Source organism: Populus alba, chromosome 1, assembly GCF_005239225.2.
Source record: "Populus alba chromosome 1, ASM523922v2, whole genome shotgun sequence".
NCBI lineage: Eukaryota > Viridiplantae > Streptophyta > Magnoliopsida > Malpighiales > Salicaceae > Populus > Populus alba.
Genome location: NC_133284.1, coordinates 53,962,730 through 53,976,608, shown reverse-complemented (window position 1 = coordinate 53,976,608; position 13,879 = coordinate 53,962,730). Strand labels below are relative to the sequence as shown.

The window sequence follows — 13,879 nt, the reverse complement described above, 5'->3', positions numbered from 1 at the left end:
TATAACTTAAGAACACACATGGGAAAGAATAAAAATTCAATTTGTGAGCATGGTATGGACACAAGAAAGGAAAACAAAGACGCCTAAAAGTATGCAGAAAATTATAATCAGGAGTACGACAAAATAAACACTCAAACGAAGATTTATTTTGAGGAACAAGAATAGGCATTTGATGAATAAGATAAACCAATAATTCAAAAAGCATAGTTCTAAAATCACAATGGTGCACTACACTGGCCTTAAAGGGTTAGGCCAGTTTCGATAATATGTTGATGATAACGCTTAACAGTGCCATTTTGTTCATGAGTATGAGAACATATTAACGGTTATGAATGCCAATGGTCTGAAAGAATTTATTTAACTTACGATATTCACCGCCCCAATAAGTTTGAATAGGTTTAGTTTTAAGTGAAAACTAGCATTCAACAAGTGTTTGAAAATGTTGAAAAGTGGAAAACACATCAGATTTAGCAATAAGTAGATAAAACCATATATGTTTAGTATGCGCATTGACAAAGATAACAAAGAAAGAAGAAGTGATGCTTGATAAAAAGATGGGCTAAGTTGCGAAAAAGAAAAAGAAAAGGAAAAGGAAAAGGAAAAGGAAAAGGAAAACAAAAAGAAAAAAAATGTTCCTTTATGTTCTTAAGATTTTATGTTGAAAAAGCTTGAAATCAAAAGAGGCTAAGCATTGGTGATTAAAGATGGAAAATTTATGTGCTTTGATGGAATATCTTGTTTGAAATATTATTTTTCAGAATGCTCTACTTTATTTGGTTTGAACCTTTTCTTTTACTCTCTTTTACCTCACCTTAACCTTAGCCCTATTACAACAAAAAAATAAGATCTTTTGATTCATGCATTGTTTGTAATATGTTAGTAATGGAGATGAGATTAAAGAGCAAGCTTATGGTAGAACATATTCATTGATTGAATTTGAGAGATTTAAACACATAAGCCTTAAACATATGAGTGCTGGAGTGTATATCAATGAGAGGACCTATCACTTTGGCATGGCATAGATTTCATTTAAATCCCGACAATTAATTGAGTTTTGAAGTTTGCATGTAAATAAATTCATGAAAATTTATACTCTTTATCCTTCTTAATTGTGTTCTTGTTTATAATGCATATATTCTTGGATATTGATGGGAGATTAGGAGATTGGTCATAGTGATTTGATTTAATTTAACTTCAATTTGATTTTACCTATCCTTTCTCGAGGACGAGCAAGAGCTAAGTGTGGGGGTATTTGATGCAACCATATTATTCAATAGTTTCACCCACATTTAACTAATGTTTTGCATGTGTTTTATATATAAAATGCCTTGATATTCTTTGTTTTATGTTTTGAAGGCACTTTTGGATGAAAGATACAAAAAGGAGTAAATTGAAGGTAATTGGCATATTTGACCTTCAGTCGATGTTTTGTGCAGAACGTGAACTCTAAAGGTCAAAATAAAGTTATTCCAATGACATTAAAAAGCTAGCATCCATACATTTCTGTACATCTAAGGCAAGATAATAAAATAAGAAAGAGCATGGAAATCGCAGCTTTCAAAGTCAAATCTCGCAATCTGTCAGTGTTGACCTTTGGTCATTCCGACTTGAATATCTAGAGCTACAGAAGTCCAATTTATGCAAACTAAATTGTTTTGGATTCCTGACTCAAAGGTCTATGTGTAGAAGAACAAGTCAATGAGACCTTTTTAAATTCATCAGACTCCTAAAATGAGAACAAGTTTTAAATTTCAAATGTATAACATGTACTGTATAGGCAAACAAATAGGATATTTGTTGCAATTCTGTTCTATCTCTGTTAAACTAAAAGCCTATTTGAAGACACCTGGTATGCATACAAACAAAGAGCAGAAAAACAAAATCAAAGACTCTTCAAACTCTCTCTCCAGTTTCTTTAAGCTTCTTTACTTTGCATAAATAGTTTACTGGCCTAGCCAGCAGGGATGATGTGACTCGGACTGTGAGAGTCACGTACTGGCATCTTCATATTAACCATGCTACACTCTTTATACAACAGATGCAGGCATTGGACGGCACAAATTCCTTCGAAGGCCAGTTCTTGGACTGTTCATCCATCACTATATATAAGAGTTCCTGCATGTATACATGCACTTCATTAGTACTGCAGTTCATCAATATCTTGCTATTGCCTCAAGCAATTGATATGGCTAGCCACATTTTGTTGGTTATTGCAAGTTTTCTAGCCATCATTTGTGCCTCGGCCACTGCCTCCGATCCTAGTCCATTGCAAGATTTTTGCGTTGCCGATCATACTAGCTCAGGTTGGGATCTAATCAGATTGATAATTTTTCTAAGTAATTAGTAGAGGTACTTGTTGTTTTCACTTAACCAATTCCATGTTTTATGACTACTGCAGTAAGAGTTAATGGCCTACCTTGTATGGATCCGAAGCTGGTAAATGCAAGCCATTTATTCTCCGGTGAACTCCGTGTGCCTGGCAACACATCAAATCCCATTGGATTCAAAGTCACTATAGCCCAAATACCCGGACTGAACACTCTTGGGCTCGCATTGGGTCGCGGAGACTATGCGCCGGGAGGAACATCAACCCTCCACACACACACCCTCGGGCAACTGAAATTGCAACCGTCTTAGAAGGCAGCTTAATTGCTGGATTTGTAACCTCAAACCCGGAAAACAGGCTTGTTTGGAAGGTGCTTCAAAAGGTTGATGTGTTTGTTTTTCCCATTGGAGTGGTTCACTTTAAGTTTAATGTAGGCAATGGACCTGCTGCTACTATGGCTGCTTTCACCAGTCAGAGCCCAGGTTTCTTTCGAGTTGGTGATTTGTTTGCAACCAATCCATCCATTCCTGATGATATTCTGGCCAAGGCTTTCCAGGTGGACGAATCTATAATTCGCAAACTTATTGTGTGTTTGGGAGTTTAGTTGTTGTTGTTTTTAAAAATATTTTTCATTCAGAAAAGCATGCCAGTAATATTTTTTTTATTTTTAAAAAATTATTTTTAAAATTAACATATCAAAATAATTTAAAAATATCAAAAAACATATTAATTTAAAATAAAATAAAATAAAAATTTTTTAATTTTTTAAAAAATATTTTTCTATCACAATACCAAATATCATGATTAAAACGCTTGTATTCAATTGGTTGTGTAGCTCTTCAACGTTATATTTTTGGATTTTTTTTTTCATGCTTTATTTTTTTCAGATATTAGACCTTAAACTTTGAAATTTCTTTTTGTTTTTTTCACGGATTATTTCAATTCAATATCTCAATTGTGTTAGTGAAGTTAACTTGGGATTTGCTTGAATTGTCACCCAGGCTGCTGCTTTTTAAAATATTGGACTAAGCTCGATTAGTATTGCCCAACATCCATCCACTACATACAATCATTCATCAATCAAGATTAAAAACAAAAGCAGTCACCAAAAATCATTCTCAAATACAATACAGGACCCACAACTCATTCACATCAACAGGTCAATCTAATTTGACCCCCCAACAACAGAAACATAATCACTCACTTAAATAGAGCAAATAAAATACAAATTTCAGACATGCCGACAAGAATTTCAAGCTATCTTAAGCACCAATTTCCTCTTCTTCCTCCTCCTCGTACTCCTCGTCATCAGCAGTTGCATCCTGGTATTGCTGGTACTCAGCTACCAGATCATTCATGTTACTCTCAGCCTCGGTAAATTCCATCTCATCCATACCCTCGCCAGTGTACCAGTGCAAGAAAGCTTTCCGCCTGAACATAGCTGTGAATTGCTCACTGACACGCCTGAACATCTCCTGGATTGAAGTTGAATTGCCAATGAAAGTGGATGCCATCTTAAGACCTCTAGGTGGGATGTCACAGACACTGGACTTAACGTTGTGGGGGATCCATTCAACGAAGTATGAAGAGTTCTTGTTCTGGACATTTATCATTTGTTCATCGACCTCTTTCGTGCTCATCTTACCACGGAACATGGCTGAAGCAGTTAGGTAGCGGCCATGACGTGGGTCGGCGGCACACATCATGTTCTTGGCATCCCACATTTGCTGGGTTAGTTCAGGCACGGTCAGAGCTCGGTATTGCTGTGATCCTCTTGATGTCAAGGGTGCAAATCCGACCATGAAGAAATGAAGGCGGGGGAATGGGATAAGGTTAACCGCAAGCTTTCGGAGGTCAGAGTTCAGCTGTCCAGGGAAGCGAAGGCAGCATGTGACACCACTCATGGTAGCAGAAATGAGGTGGTTAAGATCACCAACTGGTACATGGAAAAAAAAAACATGGTACCAGAGTCAGATCATGTTGCTTCAAAATATTAGAACTAAGTACAGGCGGTTAATTTTTTGGCAACCACCACTGAGAACGACTAGGGAGCAGCCAACTTAGAACTAAGCATTTTATTATTGTTGCCCTTCCCAACATTCATTTTCAATTTTTATGGAGGAAAAGCTAAATGGTTCCTTTAATTAATACCAGATTTAACATCTTTAAATTATGTTTTTCAGTTCAAGGAGAGCATTTTCAATTAACTTACAAGTGGGGGTAGCGAGCTTGAGAGTGCGGAAGCAGATGTCATACAAAGCTTCATTGTCCAAAACCATACATTCATCGGCGTTTTCCACGAGCTGGTGGACAGAAAGGGTGGCGTTGTATGGCTCAACAACAGTGTCAGATACCTTAGGAGAAGGGAAAACAGAAAATGTCAACATCATGCGGTCAGGATACTCCTCCCGGATTTTGGAGATAAGAAGAGTTCCCATGCCAGAACCAGTGCCTCCACCCAATGAATGGCAAACTTGAAATCCTGTTCCACCAAATATATTAAATGAAGCTTGAAACAGGCAGGAAAACTCAAACTGTAGCATCAATAAGCAAGGACAGCTCGAAACCATAATAACAATAATAGCACAGCAATATGACCATACATTAAGAGGAACACAAAAAATTGCTAGCAAAAACCACAATCATGAGAAAGACAGAAACTAAACTTCCAACTGAGAGCGTCAAACCACACTTGAGTATATAAAGAACATTTGAGCAACTTCACGTACAGGAACATAATTTTCTCGTTATCTGTTCTCAGAAGTGAAAATCGAAAACACAAGTTTCCAGCTGAAAAAATTCAGAACTAGCATAGCATATGGAGCAGTCAGCTGAAGCAGAAAACAGGATTCAGTACAGCATTACAGCTTAAAAGCCATTGAAAACCACGAAAGCACAAAAGACATGGAGGCACCAGCATAAAGCATCAAAACTTTACCCCTGAATATCCAATCCAAGTATGTTTAAAGATCCAGCAAATTTCCCAGGAAAACTAAACATGATGATAAAGAAAAGCCCCACATTTTCATTTAATAAAATATCAACAGCAAATTTCGCAAACCAAGAAAAACCTCTATAAACCTGAATCGAATGTCAGATCCAATCAAACCCGTCAACGTTCTCACAAAGCAATCAAAACCCATGAAGATCCAATCAAAAGAAAGAAAACCCGTTATTCAAAACATCACAAAAACACCGAACAAGGAAATATTAAGACAATTTACCTTGCAAGCAATCACAATTCTCAGCTTCTTTCCTGACAACATCAAGAACAGAGTCAATCAATTCAGCTCCTTCAGTATAATGCCCTTTAGCCCAGTTATTACCCGCACCAGATTGGCCAAAAACAAAGTTATCAGGCCTAAAAATCTGTCCATAAGGACCAGATCTGAGTGAATCCATAGTACCAGGTTCAAGATCCATAAGAACAGCACGTGGAACATATCTTCCACCACTTGCTTCATTGTAATACACATTGATTCTCTCCAATTGAAGATCCGAGTCTCCACTGTATTTCCCTGTTTGATCAATCCCATGTTCATCACAGATCACCTCCCAAAACTTGGCCCCAATTTGGTTCCCACATTGACCTCCTTGAATGTGAAGAATTTCTCTCATTTTGGCAACAAAGTTTGGACCTTTTTCAGGTTTCAGAAATAGGGTTTTGGTGTTCTTGGTGGATCTTAAGGGGAGAGGGGATTGAGGAGGAAGGAATGGGAAAGGAGGATATAAAGGAGGGTTCTTCGTGTCTTTGCCTTTGGGTTGATTTTATTGGTTGCTTTTTCGAGAACCTTTTTAAGAAAAAAAATCCGTTGTTTGTTTGTTGCAAGTGAGTTGTAAACTTGTAATGTAGGTCTTATTATGGAAGGAATCTCTTGATATTTGGGGGTTTTGGCTTCCAAGTTTATCCCTTTAGAAGTCTAGACATATCATGGCAGCAACTATTTTGGATAATGTTGTCTTTAATCTTTATTTTAATGAAGGATGTTTTTTTAAGACAAGGTTAGTCATTGTTAATTTGATTGATTGATTCTTGTAATACTTAAGAGTTTTTAATTTAGGAATGATTGATGATATATATACATAGCTGATTCATGGTAATTAGGTTATAATTTGAAATTAAAAGTTTAATAAATATTAAAATAATAAACTTCCCCATGAATATTACAATAAGGATATTGTTTATGGGATTGATGTTTTGCATGTTAAAAAATATTTGGAAATGTTGTTGTACTTTTATTTTTAAAAATTTTAATTTTTTATATATTTTTAAATTGTTTTAATGCTGATTTTAATAATAATTTTTTTTAAAAAAAATTATTTTAATATATTTTAATATAAAAACACTTTAAAAAATAAATACAAATAAAATACTTCCACGCATGTTAGTAGGTTAAAATTATTATTATTATTATTATTTTTATTTTTTTTTGAGGAGGTAACACGTGATACTGAAAGCAATGATTTCTTATGAAGAGAATCTTTTTAAAGTGAATGTTGACATATGAATCCCATTTGTACCTCTTTTTGTTTACATAAATCTAACTTGTACTTTCGAGTTATTATCTTTAAATGTAGTCTTCTGGAACTCAAACACACTAGGGCCATGTTTGTTTCTAGGAATTCACTTTCCTGGAAACCATTTTCCTCACTTTCCCATGTTTGGCAAATACATAGAAAGTGAGTCAAAGGAAAGTAAATTCTGGTCAAAGGAAATGTTAACATTAATCTCAGGAAAGTGTTTTCCGGTTTTTTATTCTTGGAAAACACTTTCCTGAGCCTGCGTTCTCGTGCTTTTGTAACTGTTCATGTTAATTGCACTGTTCAATGAACAGTGCAATTAACATGAACAGTGCACTTACGTATATTGTTTACTAAAAAATAGTGAACAGTGCAGTTCTCTTGCACTGTTCACTTGCTTGCGGAACTCTTTTTTTTTTTTTTTTTTAACATTTTAAAAAAAATAGTTTAGATTAAATTTTATACCTTAATATTTTATTCAATTTTATTACATGCTAAAAATATTATTAAAGTTATAGTTTTTGTCGGATGTATTTCATATGTAATGAAATTATAAATGGTTTCATGGAATAGTAAAAAATATTTTACAACCTTATTTCGTATGTAATGGAATTATAAATGGTTTCATGATATATATAGTTATATTTTATAAAATAAGCTATGTATGAATATAGGATATAATAAAAAAAAATTAATCATTATACATTTTAGATTTCATTTTTTTTTATTGTAAGTGATTAAATATTTTATATATATTAGATAAATTTTTTTAAAAAATAATTTATTAATAAATTATTTTCCAGTTCATTTTCCATAATACAACCAAACACTGGAAAGTGTTTTCCATAACACTACCAAACATCGGAAAATACTTTCCCGGAATTCACTTTCCAAGAATTCACTTTCCCCGGAATTCATTTTCCAAAAGATATGTTTTCAGGGGTGTTTTAACTGGACTTTTTTCAAATTTTAAATTATTTTGTTTTGTTTTAAATTATTTTTTTATATTTTTAATATATTAATATTAAAAAAATTAAAAATATATATTATTTTAAATATATTTTCAAATAAAAAATATTTTAAAAAGTAATTATTATAACTCTCTCTTAAACACTCTTTTAATCAACTAACCTAACCATTATTTTTTAGTTTTTTTATTAACATAATATTTTTTTTATTTTGGTTCATTGGATGAACCTTTTAATTTATTTGTGATCTGAACTCTACTCCATGTCAACTCCTCAGGTTTTAAAATAATTATAGATATAAAAATTCCCATAGTTTCCTCTGTAATCTATAGGGCAAATGAAAAAAAACATATTGTGAGTGGGCAAACATAAACTCTAAGCAATGAAGTAAACTAATATAATTATGCTGAAACTTTGTCAATTCACTTTTTTATATATTAGGATAAAAACTGGTTCAAGACTGGTTTGACTCAGTTTTTTTTTTTTTTAATTTAGTTCGATTTTTCTAGTTTTGGCTCAGTTTTTTCAGTTTTGGATTCAGTTCGATTTTTTTTTATTTTAGACTTATAAAACCGAAACCAAATCGGTCAGTTTTTTCAAAATTTTAATTAATTTTTTTTTATAATTTGATTTTTTATAATTATTTTTTTTTCTAATTTTCTCCATTTAATCGATTTTACTCACCCTTGCAATTTATTGCCTCGTCCTTTCAGTTTTTGGGAAAGATAAATCCAAAGACATCTCTCACTTGTCACAGCTGTGGTCACTGGCCAAAGAGGCCATACTTCCTTATTTCTCACTTTCTCAAGCTTTCAATGCTTCAATCTCAATCAAGAAGGCTTTATATTAATCACTCACCGAGAAACAATGAAGAATCCAGGCAACCCCACCACTCCATGAGATCAAGCTTGCTTGGAGAGAGCAGAGCAAGGCAGCACCGAGAAGAAATCATTCGATCTGCAAAAATAGCAAAAAAAAACACAATTGAGCAAATTCATGCCATGGTGTGAGGACATGGATAGAACTTTTTCTGATATTGCTCGGAAAGCTTGGTTGGGCCTAGTAGTTTATAATGGCCCAATACACAGATTCTGCTGGATTATGGTGTAATGTTCTTCAAGAATGACTGATTTGGGCCAAATCCCAGGTAAAAGATGATGAACAAGAATAAGTTGGGTAGCATTTATCAATGAACTGGGCCTGGGCTAGGCGATAGAGCCTTAGGATGGTAGATGAAAATCTCAGGTCAGCTCCTACAGCTGCTGTGAGGTTCAATCTTTCCTCGAAGAAATTTGAGAGAAGTGCTAGAACATTAGCAATTTATCATCAATAAGCAGTGCATCTATAGCACATGCCATGAGTTTCATGTCCACTAATTTAATTTACAAAATAACCTGATTAAACCTGGATTTTATTCCAACATTACTGGCTTTGAATAATTTGTTTCAGGATTCTTTGTATTTTTTTTTATTCACAGTTATAAAATTCAACTCGAAAATTAATTTGATCATTTATTAATCTAGAACCTAATTTAAGACCGATTCAAGACCGGGTTTTTTTTTATTTGTTTCTAGTTTAAAAAACAAATAACATTTTTGTTTTCTAATCTAAAACAACTCGGATTAAATGACAATTCATAAATAAACACAAACAACATATAATTTGAATCAGTGTTGCATTACCATTCCATGTTTAATTGTATTTCTTGAGAAGCAACAGTAGAAGAGGTGCACGTTGAAAAACACAATGTCAAACACATTTTACAAGACCGATTTAAGATAGGTTTTTTTTTTTTTTTTTTTATATACCACCATTGTTCAATTAAAAAAAACAGATGATTTTTCTGTTTTCTAACCTAAAATAACTTGGATTAACCCGAGAATTCATAAATCATGGCAAACGACATCATTACAGTGTTATATTACCATTTCATGTTTAATTGCATATCTTGAGAAGCAACCGGTGGAAGAGGAGCAAGCTCCACAGCTCCACACCATTGAAACCAGATGAGTTTCGAAGAGCACGTTTTAGTACAGAGAAAGCAAGCAAAAGGAGCAGAAGGGAGGGAGTCAAGCATAATGAAAACCATGTGCTTCTTCTCATTTTAACTTCGGTTTCACGCTTGCGTCTTTTGTATTCTTTTTTATATATAATAAATAAATAAACCCCACTACTGCTAGACTGCCTTCATAAGTGACTGGGGCATGCCTTGTCTCTCCCACCTTCCCTCATTCTCCCTCGAGCGTGTGCCCGTCTCCCATTACTCGGCATTTGCCATGTACTTTTCCACTTTTGTCCCCATGTTTATGTACTATTTACAAAGACCCTAAATCCCCTGCGAGTTTCATTGAATCTCAACGCGGTCTCTGGAATGTTTTTTATTTTAATAAAAAATTAGAAACCTTGAGGGATGAGGTGTTTATATATTTTTAAATTTTTTTACGGGGTGCTTATATAAAATTTTCCAACAATTTTACTTCTAAAATCCATAAAATTTAAAAATGTTAATTAAGGATTTTCTTAAATTTTCACAAGTTTCTTAACAACAAAAATAGTTATTTGCCCTTAATCAAAAGATTGTTGAGCTGCTAGGTAAGGGTTTTTTGGGTTTTTAAACTAAGCTTGAAAAGATAAAAAATAAGCTTTACATTTAAAGGATATTTTTGTATTTTCACATAAGTATTTTAAATTTTTTTAATAGAAAAGTTGGTGGCACGTGTTGACATACTCCAACAAGTGGGTGACGTCTGCTTTATTTAGACGGGCATGTATGATGTCACTTTGGTGGTTCAAAATTAGATTTTCATTATTTTTCCTAGATTCGCACCACCATGACCTTTTCTATGTGGAGTAACGCGCGACAACTTACAATGATTGGATTGTCATAGGTTGTCGTTTGATTTTTCCCCATGTTCTTTTTTTTCTCTTGACGGGTGGAATGTCTCATTATATCCTTATTACAAATTAGGTGGCAGGTTCAAATTTTTTAAAACCCGATCAAACCGACCCAAATTCATATACTTTATACTATTTTTATTTTTATATTGACAATTTATGGAATCAAATATTTATTTTTATTTTATTTACAAATGTTTTAGCTTTAAAATTATTGTTGGTGGGCTTTTCTATTAGATCTCTTTTTAGGTAAAAATAAATGATTTGTCTTTTTGTTGAAGGAAAATGAAAGATAACTAGAATTTAATGATAATGAAAGATATATAAATTAGATTAGGGGGTGTTATGGTACCTACATTAGATGTTAAAGGTCTCCTTCTAAATGTGAACTCGGGAAAAACAACAATACAAATCTAATCCATGAATATATATAATATCCATATAAAAAAGTAGCTTTTCGTATCTTTTAATATCCACGATCCTAATTTTATATTGCAAAAAAACTGCCAAAATCCTTAAATCTAAAAACATTAAATTAATTAAATTTATAATTTTAAAATATAAAAAATTAAATTAAATATAATTACAGAACCAAATCCCATCCAAATAAATCGAACCCCACTGTAAGTCTGTATCTATCAACTCCCTTCTAAAATCCAAAAAATTCCCGCTTTTTTCTGTCTCGTTATTGGTTTTGCACCAATGATTCTAATCAAAATGGGATTTGGGTCCCATTTAGGAAATATCCTAGCATGGATCCATTGATTGGAACTAGTCGTGTTAAACGTGGATTAGATCTTCACCTATTGGGGCGGCTTTGATTGATTGATGGCCAAGAATGCTGGGTTCCATAATTTATAATTCTTGGATTCATTGCATTGTTTAAGGTCTAGTGGTAGTTTTTTTTTTTATTTTTTTATTTAAATTAATATTTTTTAATATTTTAAAGTCATTTTAATATACAAATATCAAAAATATATATATTTTAATATTATTTTAATATATTTTAAAATAAAAAATTCTTTAAAAAATAACCACAACACAACATCAATATCAAAGACCTTCTTAATCTTTTCTTAATAGAATACAATCATGGCCCTATGGGAGGAGTGCGTTTTATACCTTTTTCTTAAACACTTTCTCCTGAATTGATTATCTCTACTAGCACAAATGATGCTTATGCTCAAATTTATAACTCCATCATGGTATTCATGCTTCAAGTTTTGAAGGTTATCCTGCCAAATTAAATTTTTTTAAAATTATTTATTTGAAAGTATAATTATAAGTGTTTTTTAAAGTATTTTTATGCTAAAAATACATCAAAATGATATTTTTTATTTTTTTAAATTAGCGCGTCAAAACAATCTAAAACATAAAAAAATAATTTCATAAAAAAAAATTAAATTTATTAAAAATACAAGGTTAGCTCCCGCATTTCAAAACCCATTTTTTTTTTTTGTATCATGTACAAAGTCTAATAAGTCCTGCCTTACATCACCACAGAAGTTATTCCCTTTTCAAATTCCTAATTTTAGACCCGTCTTTCTAAGATTTGAACCTCTAAAACTTTTTAATAGAATTTTAATAAGTCTCAATTTGACTTTTCTTTTTACTGGACATGCACATGTTTGGTATTACTCGTGTGTTTTAAAAATATATTTATATTAAAAAAATTATTAAATTAATATTTTTTTAATTATTTTTAATGTACTAATATTAAAAATAAAAATAATTATAAAAATTTTTTTTTGATATATTTTAAAATAAAAATATCATACACAACAATACAAAACACGCTCTAAACAACCAAAATCAATTATTAAAAAAAAATAAACAATAAATGGTAACCTGTCAAAGCACTTTTTTTTTAAAAAAAAGTTATAAAAATAGATAAACAATGAATTTCAAGCAAGGAGTTACAAAAATTAACTGAATTTAGCAAATAACTACCACCCATCATAAGGTTTGAGTTAACCCAAGCTTATTAAAAAAATAACTTATAAATAGAATTACAAAAATAACTTAAATTTAGCAAATAACCACCAACAATCATAATATTTGAGTCATTAATTAAGCTAGTTAACCCATATTTATTAAAAAATAAATAAACAAAACAATGTTGTTTGGGATAATTTTTTTTTATTTTAAAAAATAACATTGTTTTGAATAAAAATTCAAATAAAAATCAATGAAGTTATTCAAAAACAAAATTGATTTAAATTAGATATCAAATCGACAAGTTATCAATTAATCCAAATCTAAATAGATAGAAAACTAAGTTTGATTAACTTGATCAAAGGGTATAATAACTTCTATTTCTAAAATTTTTTCAAAAAAAAAAATATATTTTTTAAAAATATCAAATTAATATAAAAAATTAAAAAATATATTTTTTAAATAAAAATATTTCTAAAAATACCTCATAACCTATTTGGGAGTGCGGTTGAGGTTGTTTTTCAAAGTATTTTTTATGCTGAAATATATTAAAATAATATTTTTTATTTTTTAAAAATTATTTTTAAGATTAGTATATTAAAATATATAAAAAATAATTATTTTTAATAAAAATAAAATAGAAGTTTTATGGAACGCGGTTTCTACCGCGTTCCCAGCGGTACAGACCGCTTGTCGAGCTTTATTCTCCCCTTTAGCAGCCTCTTATTGCACGTAAATGCAAAGTACAAAGTTACAAACCCTCAGAAACTCCAAAATCACCGCTCATGGAACGACACAAAAGATAGCAAAACAGAAACAAATCCTTGAAGTTCAACAAAGCTTTGATGTTCAACAAATCCAACAGTTAACACGCGCCAGCACAGTAATTTCTTAACATTTTCCACCGCATTTCCTCACTAACCTTTTCTCTCTCTTGCTTTTGTCTCTCTTGTAGTTATAACTTATAATCCCCTGGGTTTCTTTCCCTTGTTCAGAAAAATAAAGGCTTTCATAGGATGCTTGTAAGAGAACTAGAACACACTTATTCTCTTCGAATTCTTCACTTTTAGTGAAAATCTTCATCTGGACATCCTTCAAAATCCAATCTTTTCTAACCCCAACATGCCTTTGCCATGGAAAAAGACCAGAGTTTCAAGATTTTCACGTCTTGTGGCAGATCTTCAGTCACCAAAAAGAGGGAATTCTCTTGTTGTTGAGACTGGTTTCCCTACTT

General features: G+C 31.9%; 1 protein-coding gene and 2 pseudogenes across 1 annotated transcript; 1 reads left to right on the top strand and 2 right to left on the bottom strand.

The window, feature by feature from the left end:
• The window catches only part of LOC118035897 (putative germin-like protein 2-1), a 45,490-nt pseudogene that overhangs the window by 25,165 nt on the left and 6,446 nt on the right, over positions 1 to 13,879 (bottom strand).
• Positions 2,049 to 2,930, top strand: LOC140954582 (putative germin-like protein 2-2; annotated as a pseudogene).
• Positions 3,387 to 6,164, bottom strand: LOC118035896 (tubulin beta-1 chain). Its single transcript, XM_035041565.2, has 3 exons — positions 5,551 to 6,164; positions 4,539 to 4,808; positions 3,387 to 4,262 (listed from the first exon to the last, which is right to left on the bottom strand). Exons 1-3 carry the CDS (start codon positions 5,942 to 5,944, stop codon positions 3,589 to 3,591), a joined length of 1,338 nt encoding a protein of 445 aa, XP_034897456.1. The 5' UTR covers positions 5,945 to 6,164; the 3' UTR covers positions 3,387 to 3,588.